This window comes from Glycine soja, chromosome 19 (genome assembly GCF_004193775.1).
Source record: "Glycine soja cultivar W05 chromosome 19, ASM419377v2, whole genome shotgun sequence".
Taxonomy (NCBI): domain Eukaryota; kingdom Viridiplantae; phylum Streptophyta; class Magnoliopsida; order Fabales; family Fabaceae; genus Glycine; species Glycine soja.
In genome coordinates, this window is record NC_041020.1 from 48,677,906 (window position 1) to 48,701,041 (window position 23,136).

General features: G+C 34.2%; 2 protein-coding genes and 1 non-coding gene across 3 annotated transcripts; 2 read left to right on the top strand and 1 right to left on the bottom strand.

The window, feature by feature from the left end:
* Positions 1 to 790: 790 nt before the first annotated feature.
* LOC114398905 (piezo-type mechanosensitive ion channel homolog) lies at positions 791 to 14,476 on the top strand. Its single transcript, XM_028361003.1, has 11 exons — positions 791 to 1,060; positions 1,143 to 1,317; positions 3,263 to 3,487; positions 3,681 to 5,198; positions 5,423 to 7,869; positions 10,502 to 10,897; positions 11,394 to 11,552; positions 12,457 to 12,960; positions 13,104 to 13,245; positions 13,698 to 13,842; positions 13,945 to 14,476. The coding sequence occupies exons 1-11, from the start codon at positions 791 to 793 to the stop codon at positions 14,078 to 14,080; spliced, it is 6,117 nt and encodes a 2,038-aa protein (XP_028216804.1). The 3' UTR covers positions 14,081 to 14,476.
* A 5,921-nt stretch (positions 14,477 to 20,397) lies between these two features.
* Positions 20,398 to 20,479, top strand: TRNAS-UGA. Its single transcript has one exon. It is a non-coding gene; the product is annotated as a tRNA-Ser (tRNA).
* Positions 20,480 to 20,540: 61 nt separating this feature from the next.
* On the bottom strand, positions 20,541 to 23,134 carry LOC114399279 (protein FANTASTIC FOUR 1-like). Its single transcript, XM_028361434.1, has one exon. It carries the CDS (start codon positions 22,491 to 22,493, stop codon positions 21,762 to 21,764), a length of 732 nt encoding a protein of 243 aa, XP_028217235.1. The 5' UTR covers positions 22,494 to 23,134; the 3' UTR covers positions 20,541 to 21,761.
* Between the last annotated feature and the right edge of the window lie 2 nt (positions 23,135 to 23,136).

Below are 23,136 nucleotides of genomic sequence, written 5' to 3' on the forward strand. Positions count from 1 at the left end.
AATGTAATTATATTTAATGTTACTAAAAATGTTAAAAAAATAATAATTTTATGTATTTACATGTATATGTTTTAAATATAAATAAATACAAATATAAAAAATTATAATTTAATTGAACCCATGCATTGCATGGATCTAAAATCTAATAATGTATACAAGTAAATGTCACCTGAGAATAAGCATTAATAACAACATTAATTATAATTTAAGAAACAAACATAAATATGATGGTATTTTATTAAAAAAAAAGTAAAAATTAAATATAAAACTTCTTATATGTACATTATATTGAATATTAAAAGTTTCTAATAACAATGTTATTTATCTTTATAATATTAATTATCGAGCATAGAATTTTTATGTATTGTATTTATAAATTTAAAAATCCAACTTCAAAATTACTTAGCAATAATGATAGTTTTTATTCACTGTTTTTTGTGATTTTTTAAAATAAGTAAATAATATTATAGAATATTAAATATTATATAAGTATCTGATATAAAACTGAGATATCTCTAGCTGGTGTGGATCTCAACATACTCTTTGAATTATTAGAAAATAATATCCACTTTCCCTCATTCTGTGTCCTTTTTATTTCTGCACTGTGGCTTCTGAATTCTGAGGTCATGGTAACAGTTGAAAATTATTTTTAATCATTGAAGAAATATGTATAATGGACGTACTGATATAAACACTTGAAACTTGCAAAACTCTTTTTGATATCTAAGATCAACTTGAGCCTGTTATCCAATGTTCTCTTGTGATCCCCCCCTCTCCCTTGTTGTGACCCATGACTCATGAACTTTACGAGTTGATTAATTTCATTAATTGGTACACCTTGCAGATTTCCTTGCTGGCTCTATCATTATGGAGTTTTCACTTCGCTAGTCTGTGCTCATTTGGATTGCTTGCTTATGTGGGATACATCTTGTATGCCTTCCCTTCCATGTTGCGGTTGCAGCATTTAAATGGCATGCTTCTTGTTTTTATTCTGTTTTGGGTATCTAGCACGTATATCTTCAATGTAGCATTCGCTTTCTCCAATAACAAATCATGGAAGGTACACATTGCTAATGGCTTTGGGAGATCTTACTATTATATTGAAGAATTTTTTGTTAACATCCTCTGTTACTCAATTGCAGGATATGGAGATATGGGAAACTATAGGCTTGTGGCATTACCCTATCCCAGGATACTATTTGCTTGCCCAATTTGGTCTTGGTTTTCTTGTTGCTATGTGTAATCTTGTGAACAGTTCAGTGTTATTGTGCATTACTGATCAAGAACAATTAACAGCTGATGAATCTGTTGTGGAAGGTGACAAACTAGACGGTCTGAATAGACAAAGCTTAACCATATACTCTTTGTTAGTGAATTGTGATGAAATGATGAATATGAGTTCCATAGTTAAATTCACTTATTTTCTACAAGATTATGAAATATTTGCTAATGTAGGTACATAAAATTTGGTTGTTTTGTTTGACAAAAATTTAATCAAATCTTATTGGTTTTGGGTGGAAGAGATTCATTTCTGAAACACATTTAAATTTGATGTATTCTGTCACTTTCAGAATATTGATTTAACAAATGAATCAGTCAGAAAGCATTGTTGGCACATTTTTGAAATCATTCAAATCTTTTATTTTTCTCAATACACATTTCTTTGAAATAATGCATCTTGTTTGATTTATATGTTTCACGCCTTCGGAGTTATTTTTTTTTCCCCAGATAAGTCTCTTCTTTATCATGGCACCTTGTCCATGTAAAGCATAGCAAAATGTGCTGCTAATTTTGGCCTTTTTACAACATCACTAACAGGACAATGTGTTAAATAAGTATCCATTTTTCTGGAAATGTGAAATAGCTTATGTTATCAATCCTTCATTTATCTTCTTGATAATATAATTATTATAGATTATAGTTTAAGAAATAAAAGAATGCTTCTTAAATGTGTTTTTGCATTCTTCCATTTTAACTTTGTATTGGCTTGCTCAAGTATCCTTGCATATTCTGGCATATGCTTATAGTAAGTTCATTGCTTATAAAATACCTTTTGCTGTTCTTTGGATAAAATGTCTTATTGTTTATTTGTTTTTGTTGTGAAATTTCTAGAGGAAGAAGAGACATTATTAGTTGTGGCTACCATAGCATGGGGACTACGCAAGTGCTCACACACTGTAGTGCTGATATTGATATTTATAATTGCAATAAGATCTGGTATCGTTCATGCTGTTTATAGTAAGTTCAATGGCCATCCGTTTCCTCCTTTGTTCTTTATATATTTGGTTAGTAATATACTGTTAATAAGGAATTATTCTTAATTGTATTTTCTGTATGCATAAGATGTTGGCCCTCCTGTTACCAATTTTCGTAGTTTTGATCCACCATTAATATGAAGAGTTTCACAATACCAGTGAACCACAAGATTCCACCTGGTCAAATCACTCAAGTTTTCAAATCAAGTGGAAAAACATGAGTTACAATAATGATGTGGCAATTTCTTCTATATCTATAGAGTGGAGAGGTTTACGTGGACTATTCATCAAATTGAAACTTTCTTTGAAACATTGTATTGTCTTTAGAGTTGTTTGAGATGTAGAAGTGTTTCCTCTTAGAGTTTGGGTTTGGACCTAACTTAACCCCACAAAATCGGCTTGTAAATGAGGGTTACCCCACACTCATATACTTTATCTTGGTAGTTTCTCTAGTTGATGTGGGACTTGAATTTTTCTCCAATTCACCCCTCATGCCCAACACTTTTTTGGACTTGGTGCTTGAATAATATGGTAGGTGTTCCATTAATGGATTAGGATAGACTTTGATGCTATCTTAGAGTCTAGGTTTGAACCTAACTCAACATCACAAAACTGACTTGTGAGATGAGGGTTACCCCCACTACTTATATACTTTATCTTGACATTCCTAATTTACTAACTGCACACTCTTTCTGCATGCAGTGATTTTCTTTTTAATTTATCTTTTAAGCAATGCAATCAATTATAAATTACGCCAAGCTATTATCCTTCTATGTGAAGCACAGTTTTCCCTTCAGTTCATTCTTCAACTTGATTTGATCTCCAAAACTTTGGACCAGAAGGGTTCATATGCTTTTCAGATTCTCTCACAATTAGGTAATTTTTTTTATGCAAGAATAAGCTTGACATATGTTTTCACTTTTGGTGAAAATGTAAAATTTCTATAAACTCAACAAAATCATTCCATTTAATTATGATATCATTCTTGTGATTTGTGAATGTTGCAGGCCTGCTTAATCATATCCATTCAGTGGATTTCTTCCAAATATCAGTTCTCGCTTGCTTCTGTGCAATTCACAATCATGGGCTGCAAACACTCCTTTCATTTTCAGCTATTGTACGGCAAACATCTTGCCCTCCAGTTGGCTTTAGCATCTTGAGAGCTTTCTTGATCAAACCAGTTCGTTTATCAGGTTATAGTCCAAGATCTAGTGAGAGCCAGGGAACTCATGGTACGACTCCAGTAAATATTGACTATGCTCGAGGATTTCCATTTCATTTTATTTTTCTAAATAAATTCCTTATCGTCTTAAGATTAACTCTTATTCTTCTGTTACTTGATTGGTTTAAGAAAATTAAGCCACATATTTAGCCAAAAGTGTTTACTGGATGTTAATTTTCTAACCATTCTATTTAATTATTCAGAGAGGAAGACTATATCATATCTGGAGGTCATAAGACAGAATTTCCTTTCCATTTATCGGTTATGTGGCAAATACATTGCCTTCCTAACAATTCTCTTCAATGTATACCTTTGCACGCCCAACTATGCTTCATTTGGTTACTTATTCTTTCTTCTACTGTGGATTATTGGAAGACAACTTGTAGGGAAAACAAGAAAGCATCTTTGGTATCCTATGAAAGTGTATGCTATAGTGGTGTTTGTCTCCATTTACAGCATTGGCGCCTTTTCCAGCTCTGAGATTTGGTTTCCCAGGATCATTGATCTTCAAACTGCGCTTGGTTATAACCCAGCATCTTCAATGTTGCAAAACATTTGGGGATCTTTGGCTGTATTGGTAGTGATGCAGCTATATAGCTATGAAAGGAGGCAAAGCAAAAGATCTGGATCAAGTGACTATGATGCACCAGAAATAAGACCTCTTGCTTTTGCCAGATGTCTTTTGGTCCGGCATGCCGAGAAAATACTATATCTTGCCCTATTTTATGCATCCTTATCACCTATAAGTGCATTTGGTTTCCTGTATCTTCTCGGTTTAATTAATTGTTCAAGATTACCAAAGTTGTCTCAGATTCTTGCAAAAGTATTCCTAGTTTATTCAGGACTTCTTATAATGGCTGAATATCTTTTCCAGATGTGGGGAGATCAGGCTGAGATGTTCCCTGGTCAAAAGCACTTCCAGTTATCTTTATTTATGGGTTTACAGTTGTATAAACCTGGTTTTAAAGGTTTGGAGTCAGGTTTAAGGGGAAAGGTTGTAGTTATTGTGGCATGTATACTTCAATACAATGTTTTTCATTGGATGGAGAAAAGGCATGTTTATGGAAATGGAGGAAAATGGAATGAGCCTTGTCCTCTATTCAATCCAATAGAAGTTCCTAATGAAACTACTGCCTGTACCCCACAAAGCAAACAATTAGAAAATGCAACTTCAGCAACATTTAAAAGAGGTGGAAGAAATCATTCAATGCCAACTGTTAATTCTGCATTATCACAAGGGCCAGGTTCAGGGCCCGAAAGAGAGAGTGCCAAAGAAATTAGACATTTTCATTTCTGGGAGAGTTCCAAGGATAGCTTGAAGTGGAATAGAAAGCGGATTCTTTTCTTGAGAAAAGAGAGGATGGAGATGCAGAAGACTGTTTTAAAAGTATCTTTGAAGTTCTGGATGGAAAATATGTTCAATTTATTTGGTCTTGAAATCAACATGCTTGCTTTGCTTCTTGCTAGTTTTGCGGTATTGAATGCCATCTCTTTGCTCTATATAGCGTCACTTGCTGCTTGTGTTCTTCTTCATCGGCTAATTATTAAAAAACTATGGCCTATTTTTGTTATGCTATTTGCTTCCATCATTGTTATTGAATACTTGGCTATTTGGATGCGCCTCACTTTTACGAACCAACAAATTGAAGAACAAGTACCATGCCATGACTGCTGGAGAGTATCAAATATATATTTTAGCGACTGCAAAAAATGTTGGCTAGGTATCTCTCCATTAATTCATGTCTCTCTGTGCGTTCAGATAGTTAGTATCAGGTATATATCTTGTGGGTAATGTGCATCACATGTAACAAACCTGAAGCCTGTTTTGACACTAGAGGGTGCTTATTATTATTAGTGATAGTTTAGAACTGCATTAATTGTGATATTCTTGTCTCTTGTGTGATAACTTCTCCCAAATGATTTATGTTGAATGCCTTTACTGCAGGAATTATTGTCGATGACCCTCGTATGCTTATTTGGTATTATGGGGTTTTCATGTTTTCATGTTTCAAATTCCGTGCTGACCAGTCTTCTTGTCTCACTGGACTAGAGGTGTATAAAAAAATACTCTCTCAATGGAACTCTGCTTCTGTACTAAATGATCTTTCATTTGAAACAAAAGGATACTGGACATTCATCGACCACCTGAGGCTTTATAGTTACTGTCACTTGCTAGATTTTGTTCTTTCATTGATTTTGATTACAGGAACTCTTGAATATGATATTCTGCATCTTGGCTATCTTGGTTTTGCTCTGGTTTTCTTCCGAATGAGGCTAAAAATACTAAAGCAGGGAAATAAAATATTTAGATTCTTAAGGATGTACAATTTTGTCCTTATTGTCATGTCTCTTGCATATCAATCTCCTTTTGTTGGAGACTTCAGTGATATCAAACATGGTTCAATAGAATCCATGAAAGAATTGGTTGGATTCCACAAGTATGATTATGGATTTCGAATTACATCTAGATCAGCATTTGTGGAAATCATAATATTTGTGTTAGTAGCACTACAGTCATACATGTTTTCATTTTCAGAGTTTGATTATGTTTCAAAATATCTCGAGAAAGAGCAGATTGGGGCGATACTTAGACAGCAGGAGAAGAAATCTGCTTGGAAGATAGCTCAGTTGCGGCATATACGTAAAGCTGAAGAGTTGAAGCATCTCCGAAGCTTGCAGGTAGAAAAGATGAAATCAGAGATGCTAAATCTTCAAAATCAGCTTCATAATATGAGCACTGAAGCAAATTGTAGTAATGCACACCTAGATTTGCATGAGGAAAATGGATCCAGGAAGCAAGATCGTGATATAACTACTGAGTCAATAGGCCCATTTGATGGGAACCAATTTCTACTGAGTGAAAAATCAAAAAGTCCATTGGTACCACAATACCGGAAGTATCCAAAGGATTCTTTGCATGAAATTGTGGAGTTAAAGGAAAGAACTAAAAATAATGATGTTTTGGATTTAGAAATAAGAAATCGTTATAAACTTCCAGCCAGGAAAAATGCTTTAGTTTCAGCTATACATTTCATAGGGAATGGAGTATATCAGGTGCAGTCGCTTGGAAATATGGCAGTTAATAATCTAATGAACTATCTGAAGATAGAACATGGAGAACTAGAGTCAACTGAAGATTCTTCAGAGGATGAGGAGTACTATGAGATTGAAATTGAGAATCAGAATATGGGTGCCGAACCTCTGGAACCTACAATTTCCACACACTCTATTCATGAGCATACTGTGCCTGATACTGCTTTCCTCCAAATTGGAATTATTTTACGTTACATGTGGTCCCGAATGAGGTCAAATAATGATGTTGTTTGCTATTGCTGCTTTATTCTAATATATCTATGGTACTTCAGTTTGCTTTCTGTGGTCTATCTAGCAGCACTCTTCTTATATGCTCTCTGTCAAAATACTGGTCCCAGTTACATATTTTGGGTTATTATGCTAATCTATACGGAGGTGTGCATTTTGCTTCAGTATTTGTATCAAATCATCATTCAACACACTGAGTTTGCATTCCATGACAGCTTACTTCAAAAATTAGGATTTCCTGCAAAGAAAATAACATCGTCTTTTGTGACAAGCAACTTACCATTCTTCCTGGTATATATATTCACTCTCTTGCAAATCTCCATAACTGTGAAGGATGGGGGTTGGATAGTTACTGCAGATCTCAGCCTTTATAAGAGAAGAAATCAGAGCTACACAGAGGATTTAAAGTGCTCCACCTACCAAGAGAGATTACAGAGATTATTTATACCACTGAAAAATATACTGAAACTGTTGATCAGAAGCCTCTGTAGGTACTGGAAATCATTGACATGGGAAGCAGAAACTCCCCCTTACTTTGTTCAGCTGTCTATGGAAGTTAACTCATGGCCAAAAGAGGGAATTCAGCCAAAGAAAATTGAATCAAGAATAAATAAGTTGCTGAAGATCTTGCATAAGAGAAGATGCAAAGAGGAGAACCATTTTAAGTTGCACTCAGCAAGTAGGGTTCGTGTACAGAGCATTGAAAAAGGTGAAGAAAAGGAAAACTTGTGTCTTGTTGTTTTTGAGGTGTTATATGCCTCCCCTCCAATTGAATTTGCTGCTGAAGAATGGTACAGTTCATTAACTCCAGCGGGAGATGTATCCAATGAGATTCAGAAAGCTCAACATGCTGGTATTTTTAAACAAATTGGGTTTCCATATCGCATACTTTCCGTCATTGGTGGTGGAAAAAAGGAAATTGATCTGTATGCCTACATCTTTGGAGCTGATTTGGCTGTTTTCTTCTTAATTTCCATTTTTTATGAATCGGTCATGAAAGCTAACAGTGAGTTTCTTGAAGTCTATCAGCTTGAAGATCAATTCCCAGAAGATTTTGTATTAGTTCTCATGGTAAGTTTCTTTTTTTCCGTATGCATCATATAGATGGCTTCTTTTTATTTCTACTATAAAACCAATACTGAGATGTTGGTGGCTGGCCATTTTGCTTGATGTGACTTACCATTTATGTTCGAATGGCATTGATAAAACTCAAAATTTGTTGTAAATAGACACTAATTTAGGATAAAATATTGAGATTAAACGGGACAGATTTTGTTCCAGTATTTCCCGTTTTCCTTTTATTAGATTTAGCCTATATGGCTATATGTATCAATTAGTGATTTTATTAGAATGCAGTTTCCTTTCTTCGAAGTTGGTACCATAGTTCCTGATCTCAAGTGTTCTGCTTCTACCACCGTCTAACTACTTGCTATTGTTCACCCTCGCTGTCATTGTCAATCAGGCTGGCGATCACACAGGGAGGACCACCTTCTCTAAAGCCCCGACATCACAATCATTTTGTGTTCTCAGCCCGCGGATGTCATGCACCACCTTCTTGTGCCGCATTCATGCCATCGTCACCACAGACCTAGACGCCAGCAAGCCCTCTTCCAGGCCCAAGAATCAATTCACTCTAATCTTGTTTCCTTTAGGGGATGTTTGAAAATAAGATTTCTTCTTTTTGAATAGGACGCTTCCGCTGCCATATTTTATGTGATGGATGAAAATAAGATTTCCTCCTAGTTCTTGGGTCCTAATGACCTCCCAAACTTGCAGGGTTTGTATCAACTTGATGGTTGAAACAATCTCAAAGGACATAAGAAGCTGAATCATATTGAAGGGAAAATGATCCAGCCAAAACATGACCCAAGGTTTAAAGCTTGAGACAATGAAGACTCTCTTACTATGACCAGGTTGTGGCATTTATGACCCCAATTATCCACCAGAACAGCATGTTCTTCTCCACTACCAATGATTTGAAGAACCTTGCACAGTCATACTCCATGAAGAAAGATAGTTTAAAAAAAAGGAAACTGTATATGTGTAAATAATAAAATCTCTAATCTCCCTTTTATAGGGTAAACAACCAAGCCTTAAAATAGGAAATAAGGAAACCCTATCTAGAAACATAAATATGAAGATACACTGAGATATTTTGTGTATCCTAAATATCAAGGTTATTTATCACACTCTCCCTTGTGAGATTGAAAATTAGGCTATGAGGGAGAGGCTAGCAACTCAGTTTGAAATGAAGGACTTAGGAAAGCTTAAGGTATTTTTTTGAGATAGAGCTTGCCTATTCCAGACAGAGTATCTTCATCTCCTCGAGGAAGCATGTGCTTGACCTCCTCAGAGACAGGTAAATTAGGTCGTAAAACATACACTGTACCCATTGAGTAGAACCACAAGATTGGAAGTGATGAGGAGAGCCCAGAAATAGAGAAGGCCTAATACTGGAGATTTGTAGGAAATTTTGTCTATTTATCCCACACTAAGTCAAACATTGTTTATGTTGTGAGTGTGGTTAGTCAATTCATGCATGATCCCTAAGAGAGACACTGGTAGCTAGTAAAAAGAATCCTTCAGCATCCAGGAAGAGGATTGTTATTCAGAAGAGAAGGTAAACTCTCCAAGGAGATGGAGGTGTATACAAAAGTAGACTATGCAAGATTTGTTGTTGATAGAAGGTCCACCTCAAGTTATTGCATGTTTTTGGGAGGAAATCTGGTAACATGTAGAAGTAAAAACAAAATGTAATTGCAAGTTCAAGTGCAAAAGTGGAGTTCCAAGTTATTGCTCATGATATCTCTGACGTGTTTTAAATGAAAATCATACTTGATGACTTCAAGATCAAGTACAAGGACCCTAACTTTGCTATTAGTATTGCACACAACCTAGTGCAGCATGATAGAACCAAGCACATAGAAATACACAAACATTTTATCAAGAAGTTAGACAGTGGTCTTATAGCTACAGCCTTTAGGACTTATTATTTGCACATGTATTCACCAAGGTGGTTGGATAGAGAGGTTCCATGATCTTGCTTGCAAGCTGGGAATGATTGACATTCATTCACCAACTCGAGGAGGAGTGTTGTAAATAGGAACTAATTTAAGATCAAATATTTCCTGTAAATCTTGAGTTTGTATCTGTAATTAAAGGGACAAATTTTGTTTTTGTATTTCTCGTTTTTCTTTTATTAGATTTAGCCTATATATCTGTTTGCCCTTGTATTGGAATCAAGCCAATAATATATAGTTTCCCTTCTTCCCTAGTATTGGGAAACATGACCATTTAGTATATTAAGCCTCAATTATTCAATGACAGGAGACATTCAAATTTCAAAGAAATCAATTAAAAGAAATCCTTTGCCATTCTATGGTGTTGTCTAGAGAAGCTGATATATACCACAAATTCTTATCAGGTGAGCTGAAGGGTTGTTGGGTCTATTGTACAAGTACAGGCCAGCCACTAATTTTTTTCTTCCAAGGGTTCATGTGACTTGCATTCATATTTTTTCAGAACCTTGTTAGCTGCTTTCTGTGCCAAAATGATTCATCTTATTTTGTTAAAGATGACATGGTTTAATATGTTCCACTGTTTGATCCATTTGACTAATGCAAATTTACTTTTTAAATCTGTTATGTTGATAATAAATTTGTATGTCTGGCTAGTTACTCAGCATAAGAACTTTATCTTGCAGGTTGTCTTTTTCTTGATCGTGCTTGATCGAATTATATACCTCTGCTCATTTGCACCAGGAAAAGTTATTTTCTATTTATTCAACCTTATTCTGTTCACATATTCAGTCACAAAATATGCCTGGGACATAGATCCTTTGCACAGATATTCTGGAAGACTAGCACTGCGTGCCATTTATCTCACAAAAGCAATTTCTCTGGTTTTGCAAGCCATACAACTTCATTTTGGGATTCCACACAAGAGCACTTTGTACAGGCAGTTTTTGACAAGTAGTGTTTCTCGAATTAATGTTTTGGGTTTTCGACTATATCGTGCTATACCTTTTCTTTATGAATTGAGATGCGTGCTAGATTGGTCTTGCACAACAACATCTTTGACTATGTATGACTGGCTGAAGGTATGTTGTCAACAGTCTCCATATGTGTCCTCTTGATAAATTTTTTTGCTGCTACTGCTTATAAGTTACATTATTAGGCGTTAGCGTGTTAATAATATAGGACTTCTTGTTTGGCTATTCTTGAACACATGGAGTACAATTGTCATGAACCACACGAAGGGTGTGACCTGAACACAAGCTTCGATCATGACTTAGCTTGACAAGACTAATAATAAAGATTGTACTGAAAAACATAATATCAATTTAACTATGGGGCAACCAAAAATCTGGCAGAATTTCTCCTAAAATTTGAGCAAAATCAACTTTCAAATTTAACCTCTTCAATAGCATATATCCTGATAATCAAAACCATCATCCAAATTTCACCTCTTCATTACACAGATCAATTATAAACAACAACCAAAAAAAAAGCTATTAAAGAGTATATCAAGGTTTTAAGACAATGTGCATTTCATTCCCCATTTATCTGATTTTAACAATTTAAATTTCTTTCTAGTTGGAAGATATTCATGCAAGTCTGTTTCTTGTCAAATGTGATGTGGATTTGAATAGAGCCAGGCACCAACAAGGACAAAAGCAAACAAAAACGACAAAGTTCTGCAATGGGATATGTTTATTTTTTGTGTTACTGTGTGTCATGTGGGCTCCAATGCTGGTAAGAACAAAAAAAATCCAAATATTTGCTTTTTGGCTAAAAGTAAAAACTACAACTTTGAATCTCATCTATTTCTGAAATCCTTTTACACAATTCATGAAATAATAAATAAAATTTTATGGGAATGACTTGGTTTGAAAAACTTGATAAAGTAAATATCTTTCTCGTGTCTGTATACTTGAGAAAGATAAGAAAATATTTTCAATTTAAAGAATTTTCATAACTTCCAAAGAACTAAAAGAAATAATTTGTTCTTTCATAGCTTTTAGATGAATATGATCAGTTGATGAATAGAAATATATAAACTCAGTGGCACAGCTCTTCCCTGAACCACTGTAATAGCCTAAATGCCTGCTACGTACGCTTGGCTTAAGTAATTGAAATATATCAAGTTGGCTTGTTTGTTCCACTTCTATCACTTTTTGATAGGGAGCAGAGTTATACTTTTTTCTAGATTTGACAGACGTGTTCAAGTCCTGTATTAGAATGCCAGCCTGAAAGATCCTTTGTAGAGTACTTGGACATATATTTGTTTTACTGTAGCTAGACTAATATCAGGCCTTGAAAATGGCATATTTGGAGTATAAAAAATAATCATGGGAAGCATTATATGGCCATTGACTGCTGTTTTCTGATAGCTCATATCATAGGACTATTACCATACTTTTTTTCCTTTTGGGGAGCGATGTAGCACGCAACGGTTCAATCTAGATAATACTTTTAAACTCTCTTGACTGTCACAATGCAATTGTATTACAGAGAAAGCAGTTGGATGTTATTTTTACATTTTTTATGTCAATTATGAAGTCTAGATTAAAATAGTATTTGATGTGATTTTTTTATCTTAAATTATTTAATGAACTATCACTTGCACCATTTCCTTAAAATTACATTTTCTGGACAGATGTATAGCAGTGGTAACCCAACAAATATTGCGAACCCAATCAAAGATGCAAGTGCTCGGGTTGATATAAAGACATCAAGTGGAAGGTTGACATTGTTTGAGACTACTTTGTGCGAAAAGATATCTTGGGAAAAGCTTGAAGCACGCAAAAGTTTGGATCCCCTGGGTTATCTTAGAGCATACAATGAGAAAGACATTCAATTAATTTGTTGCCAATCAGAGGCAAGTACATTGTGGCTTGTTCCGCCAATTGTGCAGGCCAGATTTATAAAGTCCCTTAGGTGGAACATGGACATTACTTTCTCCTGGGAATTTATCAGAGATAGGCCTAAAGGAAAGGAAGCAGTAAAGTATGAACTAACCATACTGGAGCAGGATCTTCCCAAATCTTCAGAAGTGACTAAAGTTTTCAATGGTAGTTCAAATAGTTTCACTGTATTCAATATTTACCCGAGATATTTTCGGGTCACGGGCTCTGGAGATGTGCGGTCCCTTGAACAGTCGGTATGTTTAACATATAATATACCTAATCTAAGACTAAAAATATGTATTAAGACCAAAAAAATGTACCTAGTTTTATTCAGTTGGACTGCTACATTCATTTACTAGCTATGGCTCAGATCACAAAGGGTAAAAGGTCTTTGCAGGTGGAGCTTGTCAGTGGGGATCTTGTTCTTAACCGTGGAGATCCAGAGTGGTGGTCCTTTTATGATTTGGGCATCTTAGGTTCACATGGATGTGGGAAGTTCCCAGGACCTATGGCTATAATTGTATCTGAAGAAACCCCACGTAAGTTGAACTAAGACTTTTACAAAGTTGCCTATTTAGTGTGACTTTGGATTTAGATGTTGAAGTATCAGCCAAGGTATATGTTTGGATTTGTTGGATAAATTGATTTTGAATCTAAAATTGATTAAGTTAAACTAACTATAAGTAAATTTTGTGTTCGATAAATTTTTGCAGTCAGTTTTACTGGTAAGTTACTTTTCAGAATAAAAACATTTAAACATAAATTACTTCAACTCAAAATCAATTTTGCAAACTTTTGTCCAACACACACTTATTGCTGCTTTTTAGAGGCAGAAGTCGATCAGAAGATTATTTCCCCAGAGATTTTATCAATACCTTCACTAATACCAATCTCCTTGCTGCTTTTTAGAGGCAGAAGTCGATCAGAAGATTATTTCCCCAGAGATTTTATCAATACCTTCACTAATACCAATCTCCTTGCTGCTTTTTAGAGGGCATTATTGGTGACACTCTGAGCAAGTTCAGCATCTGGGGTTTATACATTACCTTCGTGCTAGCAGTTGGACGTTTTATCAGATTACAATGTTCTGACTTGCGAATGAGAATTCCTTTTGAGAATCTTCCTTCTTGTGACAGGTGCTCGAGCTATAGTGTTCTTATGGGGCACCCTTTTGTTTTAGCGAGGAATAAAACAAAATGGTTTCTATAAGTGTCCAAATAATGTGTTCATTGATGCAGATTGATGGCAATATGTGAAGACATATATGCTGCAAGAGCTGCTGGAGAGCTTGAAGTGGAAGAGGTTTTGTATTGGACTCTGGTTAAAATCTACCGTTCTCCACACATGCTGTTAGAGTATACTCAGACTGAATAAATACTTCAAAGGGTTGGAAGATTTGCAGTCTCCTACTGCGTGCGTGAGTCATTGCAGACAATTGAGCATGGCCCAATTCTTCGATGGAAACGCAAAGCAGGAAGAGGAAGACCAACCACGTGTAAAGGCTGCTCAATTATATGAATCTCGAGTGTATGAAGCCACTCAAACAATCAAGATTTTACTCGAGGATTCTATTGGTGTGGTTTACTGGTTTTGATTCTGGGCTGTTCAAGAATAGGTCGACCTAGTATACACACAGCTGGTAAAGATTACTCAAAATTTTAGTGATTCCTAGTCTACCTTGTCCTTACATTAATAAATGCTGAGAACACATATTTTTAATATATTTTTTTTATTGATTGAAATTTATTAAAAATCATAAATTTATTAAAATAGATTTACATTAAATATACTTTCATGATTCATTTTAAATTTTAATCATTATTTTCAAAAGTTATACTAGATATTAGACCAGTTGATTCAATCAATCGATTGGAGAATTGGTTTGATGATTAGACTATTAACTTTAAAAATCTGAGGTATCTTAAACTAATAAAAACGGTTAAACAAAGCCAAAACCGATAAAGAAAAAGACATTATTTTAAAGAAAATACTTGTATTTCAATTTAATCTAGAAAAACTTAAATCAATAAATATACATATACTATGGAGGATTAAAAAAAATTGAAAGTGTAATAAAAAATTGTTAGCATGTAATGTTACAACGTGAATGATTTTATAAATCTTAGTAATTATATGTCTTTTTATACGGATAAACATGATTTTTTATTTATAAATTTTTTAAGAGTGAAAATATATCAAATGAACAAAAAAAAATTATATTAAAAACGAAATTAAATAATGTAATTGAGCACACAGAGATCAACTCAGTTTCAAAATAATGAAACATCTATTTCATATTATGTACCAAGAAAAAATAATTGTACTTTTATAAACATTTTTCCAAACTAAAGTTAATGATGTTATTAATATTCTTTATTACTGCAAACCAATTAATGGGATTGTTTTATCATTATATAAAATAATATATATGAATAATTAAATCAAAATTTATAAGTTGAAATATCTATTTTTTATAATTAAAAAAAAGTCACATAGATTGTAAAAACTCATTGACCCAAAGAGTATTCATAAAGTTTTTACTAACTAAAGATATATCCTACTCTAAAAGACTAAACTCATAGAGTTAGCGTCTTCAATTTTCTCTAAGTGTAAAATCCAAAACCTAAAAATTGTTTAGTGAATCAACTTATTGCAAAACATCATGATTGATTATTAAACTTATGATATAAATAATATGTATACTTCTATATTATGTTACTTATATTGATTCATGGGATTCAACTACTAACTCAATAGTTCATCTAATAACTGATCAATTTAGTACCTCCATTGAGTTGACAAGTGTCTAATTTTTAAAACATTGCTTTTCACCATTAAAAACATGAAAAAAAAAATGAGGAAGATGAACTTAAATCTATATCAAGTTATTACTAAGATTCAACAACAACTTTTGTTGCTAGGTATTACAGAAACACATGCCAACAAAATAAACATCAAAATGTATCCACATATATATTTAAGACATTTGTATCTTGCACCTCCCAATATGAATCATACACTTCCTCAAAAAATCTCAATGGTCAAAAGTATCCTTAGCCCTAACACCTCTTCTCCATCTTCTATGTGTCATCCAAGCACCTTCTCTTATGCAATACAAATGCGGCACCACCCATGGTGCAAGTATCCAATTCTTGTGTCATTGTCCTCTTTTACCATCCAATACGAGCGTGATGTCGTTGTCGTCTTCTTGGCAATAATGTTGTGGTTATTGATGGTGGTGGTTGGGCTTGTTGAGAACAAAGTTAGGAGAGGGACGATAATGAAGGAAAAGAGGGGTCCTGGAAACTATGTTACAACAATGATTGTGGTGGCTGGGCTTGGTGAGAAGGTGGTGCGCAAAGGTGCAGACATGACACACATTGGCACGACGGCTTAGCTGCACAAGTTCGAGTTTGAAGAAGAAAAAGAGGGTCTTACCTATTCCAAAACAACTATTTTTGAAAAATGAAAACCTACATTCTAAGATAGTTGTTCTGGAATAGGAAAAACTATATTCGTGAATAGTTATTATGAAAATGTATCCTATTTTGGAATGAATATTCTGAAATAGGATACTCTTTCGGAATAGCTATTTTGGAATATAGCTCTTCATATTTCGAAATAGAACAAGCTCTTCGGAAACTTACTTCGGAATAGGTACTCTAGAATACGAAAAAACTATTTTCTAGGAATAGCTATTGCAGAAAAGTATCTTATTCCAGGACAGTCGTTCTAGAATATGGGTGCCTAGTAAAAAGGTATTTTTGTCCATTGGAGTTTTTTGGGAGGTGTAGGATGCTAAATGAGAGGCGCACAATATAAATGCCATATATCCAACCTAAAATGGCTCATCCTTTATTTCTATTAATATGGCCCATACCTATTTCAACCCAAACAATTAAGGGAGTTGTTATTGCCACTACCGAAATTGCTAATGGCTTTACACACGTGGGTGTCTTTTCATGTTATTCCAAAATTACCATTCTTGACTGAAACATGATTTCTTTGCACACTTGTACAATGAAATCATATTTCTCTTGCACAAATAGAGGGTGAAAAAAAATGAAAATACGATTTTGTTGTAGATTGTACAACAAAATCATGTTTTTGTTGCATCACCATGTGTGCAACGAAAATACGATTCCATTTGTAATTTTATCAATGAAATCGTATTTCCATTCGTCCCTCTCCCTCTTTGAATCCTTCCTCTCCTCGTTCCTCCTCCCATTACCCTATATGCTCATTCTCCCTCGTCTCATATTATCACACACACACACACACACACAAAGGCCAATGCAGGACAACATACATCAACCTTGGTGGCAATTCAAATAAACAAACACAAACATTGGCCATGAGGGCCACGAGGCATAGATCTAATCAACAGAATCACAAAGGGAGCCAGATCTACAACCTTTAAGTCGATGTAATGGAGAATAGGGTCGTGCGCGATGGTGGAAGAGGGTGGGGTTGAACAACAAGATAGTGCGATTGGGGGACTAAGGAGTCTAAAAGGAAGGGGAGAGGGTGTAAGGATTTGGTGAGCGGACAAAAAAAAAAATCACAAAAGTTGGTAGTGTCAATGACACTATTGGTAGTAGTAATAATAATTTCCAATAACAATCAAGTTTAGCAAATGTAGCAATTGCGCATAATGTGGCCCATCATCTATTTAAAAGACTCAAATAAAATAAAGCATCCAATATATTATATTTAGATAATAAATATTTTTTGGTGTATATAATAATAAATGTTAAATAACAAACAACAAAATAATAATTAATACAATGAAGTAAAAAAGTAAAAAATAGCCGTTGAAGAGTACATATTTTTTAATTGAAAGTAAATTATGTTTTTCATCCTTAAATTTTTGTGAATTATGGTTTTAGTCTCTAAATTTTTCAACAATGATCAACGTCCTTTAACTTCAACGTCCCTTAAGTAATAACTTGATATTGATTTTATATTATTATATTTTTTTTAGATTAAAAATCATAAAAAAAAATACATGAATAAAGTATTTTTGAAAGGATTAATATTTGTGGCGGCTTATTGACGCCACAGACTGTGATTATTATTAATTACGGGTTTGATGATTGTTGTGATGGGTTATGAAGGCAGAGAAGATGCGAGCTGTGCTGGTGGTTTATTGGCGCGTGAAGAAGATAATGGATTGATATTAACCGTCGAATTTTTGTTGGTGGAATATCCCTCAAAGATTGTATCCTAACGTGTTCAACATTAACTGTTATAACGCCACTTTTCATCCTAAAGCTAATGTAAATGACCAAATGCCATTAGTCATTACACCTTGCAAAGATGGCATAAGTGGATCCGCCCGGACGCTAATTTGCCTTCCTCTATCTTGTAAATTGTAATTCTAATAGCGCTTGCTTTTTATTTTTTTTTATGAATTATACAGTTTAAACATATTTTGTCAAAATTAAGATTTTTAGTTCTGCAGCTATCACTTTCGAAATTATACAAATAGTACTTCGTGGCAATTTTCAAGTTCTGGGTAAAACAGTAATATTTGAAGATAATTTTTGCAATATTTTCCCAGTGGAAATTGAGGTTAATATCATAAATAACAAGGTTTCTGCTAATTTCGGTAATGGTACATTTAAAATGAGGTTTTCCCTTAGTGTAACACCAATTAGAATTCCAGACGTTCAACCATGGAGACAATTATTAAGAGGCACTTCAAGGACTCAAATGGTGAATAAAAGAATGCTATGGGAAAGTAAAATTTTCCATGAACTACTGCCAATATGGTAATTGTAGCTCACCTTAAATGGAGGAATTGCGTGGGTCATATTTTATTTTTTGGTTGCGATTTTTAAATGTTTATAAATTTCAACATTTTCTATAAAAATATTTTTAAAAGTAAATCCTTTCAATAGTTCTTGTTGAGGATCGAACATTTTAATTGTTAACTTTGCAATTGAAAATTTTGCAAAATATCATTTTAACTTGATATTATTCATAGTGAAATAATTTTAACAAAAGTAAGAAGATTAAAAAAAAAAATCTTTTTGACAGTTTTGTACGATTAGGGACTATACATAGACCGTTTACAATTTGAACAGGTAAAATAAAGATTTACTTATCTATTTACTATTAAATTTCCATACCACAACTTCAATTGCAAGCACATCAAATCAAATGGATATAATTACTTCATATTTAAATGTGTAAATTACACTATTTGAAATTTTGTGAAATTACACGAACTTCATATACTTTTTTTAACATTTCTTATAGAAAAACACAGTATAATGGTTATCAAATAATTAAGGGGGATAATATATAAGAAATGCCATATATATTTTCAGAAATTAAAGAGAGTTAGTATAAGAATACATAAAATAAGGAAAATTTATGTAATTTCACAAAACTGTTAAGATAATTAGTATAATTTATTTTATTTAATATCTGTCGGCAACTATGTAAGAACGCAGTGTATGTAGCCAGAAAGAAAATCCAAGTCTAAATTTGAGATTTCTTTTTTTATATACAATCAAAATAATTTTTATTATTTTCTTTTTTGCATTTACATATATTAGCTAACCTTAATAAAACCTCGTTGGGGAAACTAATAATACAAGAGGGGTTTGAATTGAGTTTTTTTATTTAAAGAAAAACATTTTTGCACTGCTAAGCTTAATAGTGAAAAGTAATTTCTATAAAAAAAAAAAAGAGAAATCCAAATTTTAATGTCTTGTTTGATTTAGAGGATGAAAATAAAAATGATAAAAATAAAAGAAAAAAGTTTAAATTAAAATAAAATGTAAAGATTATTATAAGGTGCGTGAATATTATAAATTCCTTAATATTATCTTTTACATGTTATAAATTCCTTAATATTATCTTTACATGTTATAAATTTCTTACTATTATCTTTCTTTGATTCACACTCCTACTCAATAAGTATAGAAATATATCTATTCTTCAAATCGCATTCAAAATTCTCCATTTTATCAAAATATCTATAGAACAACAAGTCTTTTACATTATAGAAAATTCACCTTGGTAACCAAACTTCAAGACGAAGTCTGTAAACACTGTTAACTATTTAATTCCTAAAATCACACACCCTAGTGTATTTGAAAATACAATTACAAACATTTTATGCTCAAGAAAACTCACTTTTGACAATCATACCCAGATACCTCTACCTATATCTCTCATATCAAACTTTCAAGAGATAATCACCCTTAAATACAAAGAAAAATTCATAAGCAATGCTTGCACAAGCTAATACTACTAAAAAAAATCATTAATAAAAAATTAATAATTAAAATTATGATTATATATATATCAATTATTAATTTTGTAAAGTATATTTATGTTTAAATATCAACTATTACTTTTCTGGTAATATCTCAATTATTAATTATAATTATTTATTTTTACTTTCTAAAATGAACTCTTACTATAAAAAAAAGGAAAAGCATACTTAATTATAGAACCGTGAACAAGAAAGAGATCATATAAAACAATTACTTACTTGACGTAAAAAAACAAAAGCAATTACTTACTTTTTGTAAATTTATGCCACTAACTATATGAAGACAATGAACAGCTGTCAATAGCAGGATTCAGATTTTCAATGGCAAGGCTGAAGGCATACATTGGACTAAACTAATTTTTAACTTTGATTAATGACAGAATGCAAATTAAATGACAAAGTCGATATGTCCGAGTGGTTAAGGAGACAGACTTGAAATCTGTTGGGCTTCGCCCGCGCAGGTTCGAACCCTGCTGTCGACGGTTTTGCTTAAAAACCACAAAGGTTCTTTTTTTAATTTTTGCACTTCATGCATTGTGACGTAAGCCCAGTTTGAGTAATAGATCAGTAATTCTTTTTTGCTTTTTTGTCAAAATGACTACACAAAGATCCTTTATACTCATTTGATTTTTTTTTATGAGCTTTTCATGCAAAGATGAAACAATATCCAACATTTCTTTTTGAACATCTTTAGGGACAAGCCGCAAGCTCCGACATCTTTGGTTGTTCCGGCCAAATTTTGCTTCAAACAATATAATAAACCCTTTTCTTGTGAACATCCTCTCACAGTATTTGCATTTAATTTTTCTTGTATACCCGACAACTGAAACACGGTGTTTCCATGCCACATGAATCATTTTTGTGAATTTTAGGCAGCGGTCCATTTGCTCCACTCATTGCACCTTCAGTTCCACTTCCTCCAATTGAATCCATTTTTCTTCAACTCGTAAAATAGAGAACAGTCCAACATACAATTGTGAGTGAACAATGCAAATTAGTGAAAATCAAAGAACAATCTAAATCGGAGATGAAAAAATAAATAATCAATTCAAATTGTAGAGACTGAGAGTAAGATTATGAGAAAATGTAGATTAGACTTAGAGGATCGAGAGGTAAAGATTGTGAGTTTGCAAATTAGAGAAGAGGACACCCTTAAGTTCACATGCGTCGTCATCCCAAGATAGCAGTTGCAAATGAAGGAGAAATGATTTGTGAAAAGGAAGAAAGATTTGCAAATGGAGAGAGTGTTTTTGAACATGAAGAAAATAGGTCAAAAGGGGAAAACCACGATTTTAATAACACAAGTATCAAGAGAACTTTAGCTTGTTTCAATAATCTTAAAAATTTAATAAATTAAAATGCACGTAGTATATATATGTTCTTGATCTATAACATAAAATAAAACTTCAAAATTTGGTAAATACAAATGTCTCGATTCTTCACATCCGGACATCCTCCCTCTCTCTCTCTCTCTATTCACACATACTGCTTAAGAAAACAAAAACGCAGTTAAATAATTACATGAGTTTATTGTCGTTTTCCCGCAAGGAAACAACACCGCATGCACGGTGGGTGCAGTTCAGCATCCAACCTTTGTTTATGTTATGCCAAAATTAGCATTTGGCAGCGCAACAGTTCACATTAGTTTCACACGTAGTACGACACAGACAAACACCAACGTCAGAGAAGGAACAATTTTCCAACGTTGAAATCATTCATGCATGTCCCTTTCCGTTCAAAACCTGCCCGCCACGTGTCCCTCCCTCACACAATGCTGATTCCACACATTCGCAGGTTTCCATGAACATTATGATGGTGATGTTGCTTCACCATTTCGTGACACCTCCTTAACCCTTCACTCCCTCCCACACCACGCAGCCTCCACTCCTCAACCCTCTCTTCTTCTTCTTCTTCTTCTTCTTCCTCTTCTAGATCTGGCACCAGGCGCAATGTCAAGCGTCCGTTATGCCTCGAAGCATGCAGAATCTCCGATCGCTGTATTCTCACTTCTGTCAACTCTAACCTCCCGTCTTTCCTCACAGGCCGGAGATAAAAACTCGGTTTACCGTTTCGGTTCAAGGACGACAGCGGCGGCGGAAACGACCGCACCTTCCCTCTCCCCTCCGCCTTCATGGTCCTCCTCCGCCAAATCTCATCGTCGCAATTCTCTTTCTCGTCGCAGCAATTATCGTTGTTGTTGTGAATTTCGTCGGAGCTTTCAAACCCTAGACTCTCGGTGCAAGACGCCAGCCCCGTAACGACGTCGTCCACGGATCCAATAATTACTCTCTTCTCGCTCGGTGGAGGAGCCGTGGGCCTCAACATAGCGGATTCCAGAACATTAGGAGGCCTGTGGGCCTCCCTTGTGGCCAGGCCCAGGCCCAAAACGGGGTGGCGGTAACGGTGGTGATGACACGTGTCAGTGTTTGTGTTCCTCTTGAACAATTTGATCATGGCGGGGAGGACTAAGGAGAAGATGGTTGTTGGGTTTGTCATGACATAATAATAATAATAATAATATTCTATGTTGTGTGAATGGAAAGAAGAGAAGAAGAAGAGGAAGGTATTAATAAAAGGGAAGGTATGGGTATTGGGGTGCAAGTGTGAGAGTGCCAACGAAACAAAAACGAAGGCTTTGAGACTATGAGCTGGACTCCCTCATGGAGCAAACGGTGCCGGGTCCCACGCTGGACCCCGCTCAAATAGCCTTTTATCTGTTTCTCTTTCTTATCTACGGTGGCATGACTCAATACACTACAATTTCAGGATCATCATATTAATTATGCGTTGACCACTTGTTATGAAATAGATAAACGTTGGTTTTAGTGGGGATTTTTTCCCTATTTTGATTATCTACACGTTTTAGGCGAAGATGCAAGAGATCTAGCTGTCTCAGAAATTTGACCAGGCGTTAAAACAAAAATGAAAATGGAATTTTTTTTATTTTGGATATTCTCGTGTCACTCTTTGACCATCCTTAACAAAAATAGGGGGGAACTGATTTCCAAAGTTGACCACAGTTTAATTTTAGAAATTAGTGGATGAGGTACACTTCGGTTAAGCTTTCCTCTTCCAAGACACAGTCACACAGAGAGGCCTTGGGAGTTTGCACACGTTTTTCTTTCTCCCACTTCAGCGG

Bases quoted from the DNA above. Each gene is read 5' to 3' on its own strand.
- LOC114398905 (XM_028361003.1), top strand. From the start codon at position 791: ATGACTCATGAACTTTACGAGTTGATTAATTTCATTAATTGGTACACC. The intron at 1,318-3,262 runs GTGACAAACTAG...TGAATGTTGCAG, and splicing joins TGATGAATCTGTTGTGGAAG to GCCTGCTTAATCATATCCAT. The intron at 10,898-11,393 runs GTATGTTGTCAA...ATTTCTTTCTAG, and splicing joins CTATGTATGACTGGCTGAAG to TTGGAAGATATTCATGCAAG.
- LOC114399279 (XM_028361434.1), bottom strand. From the start codon at position 22,493: ATGACAAACCCAACAACCATCTTCTCCTTAGTCCTCCCCGCCATGATC.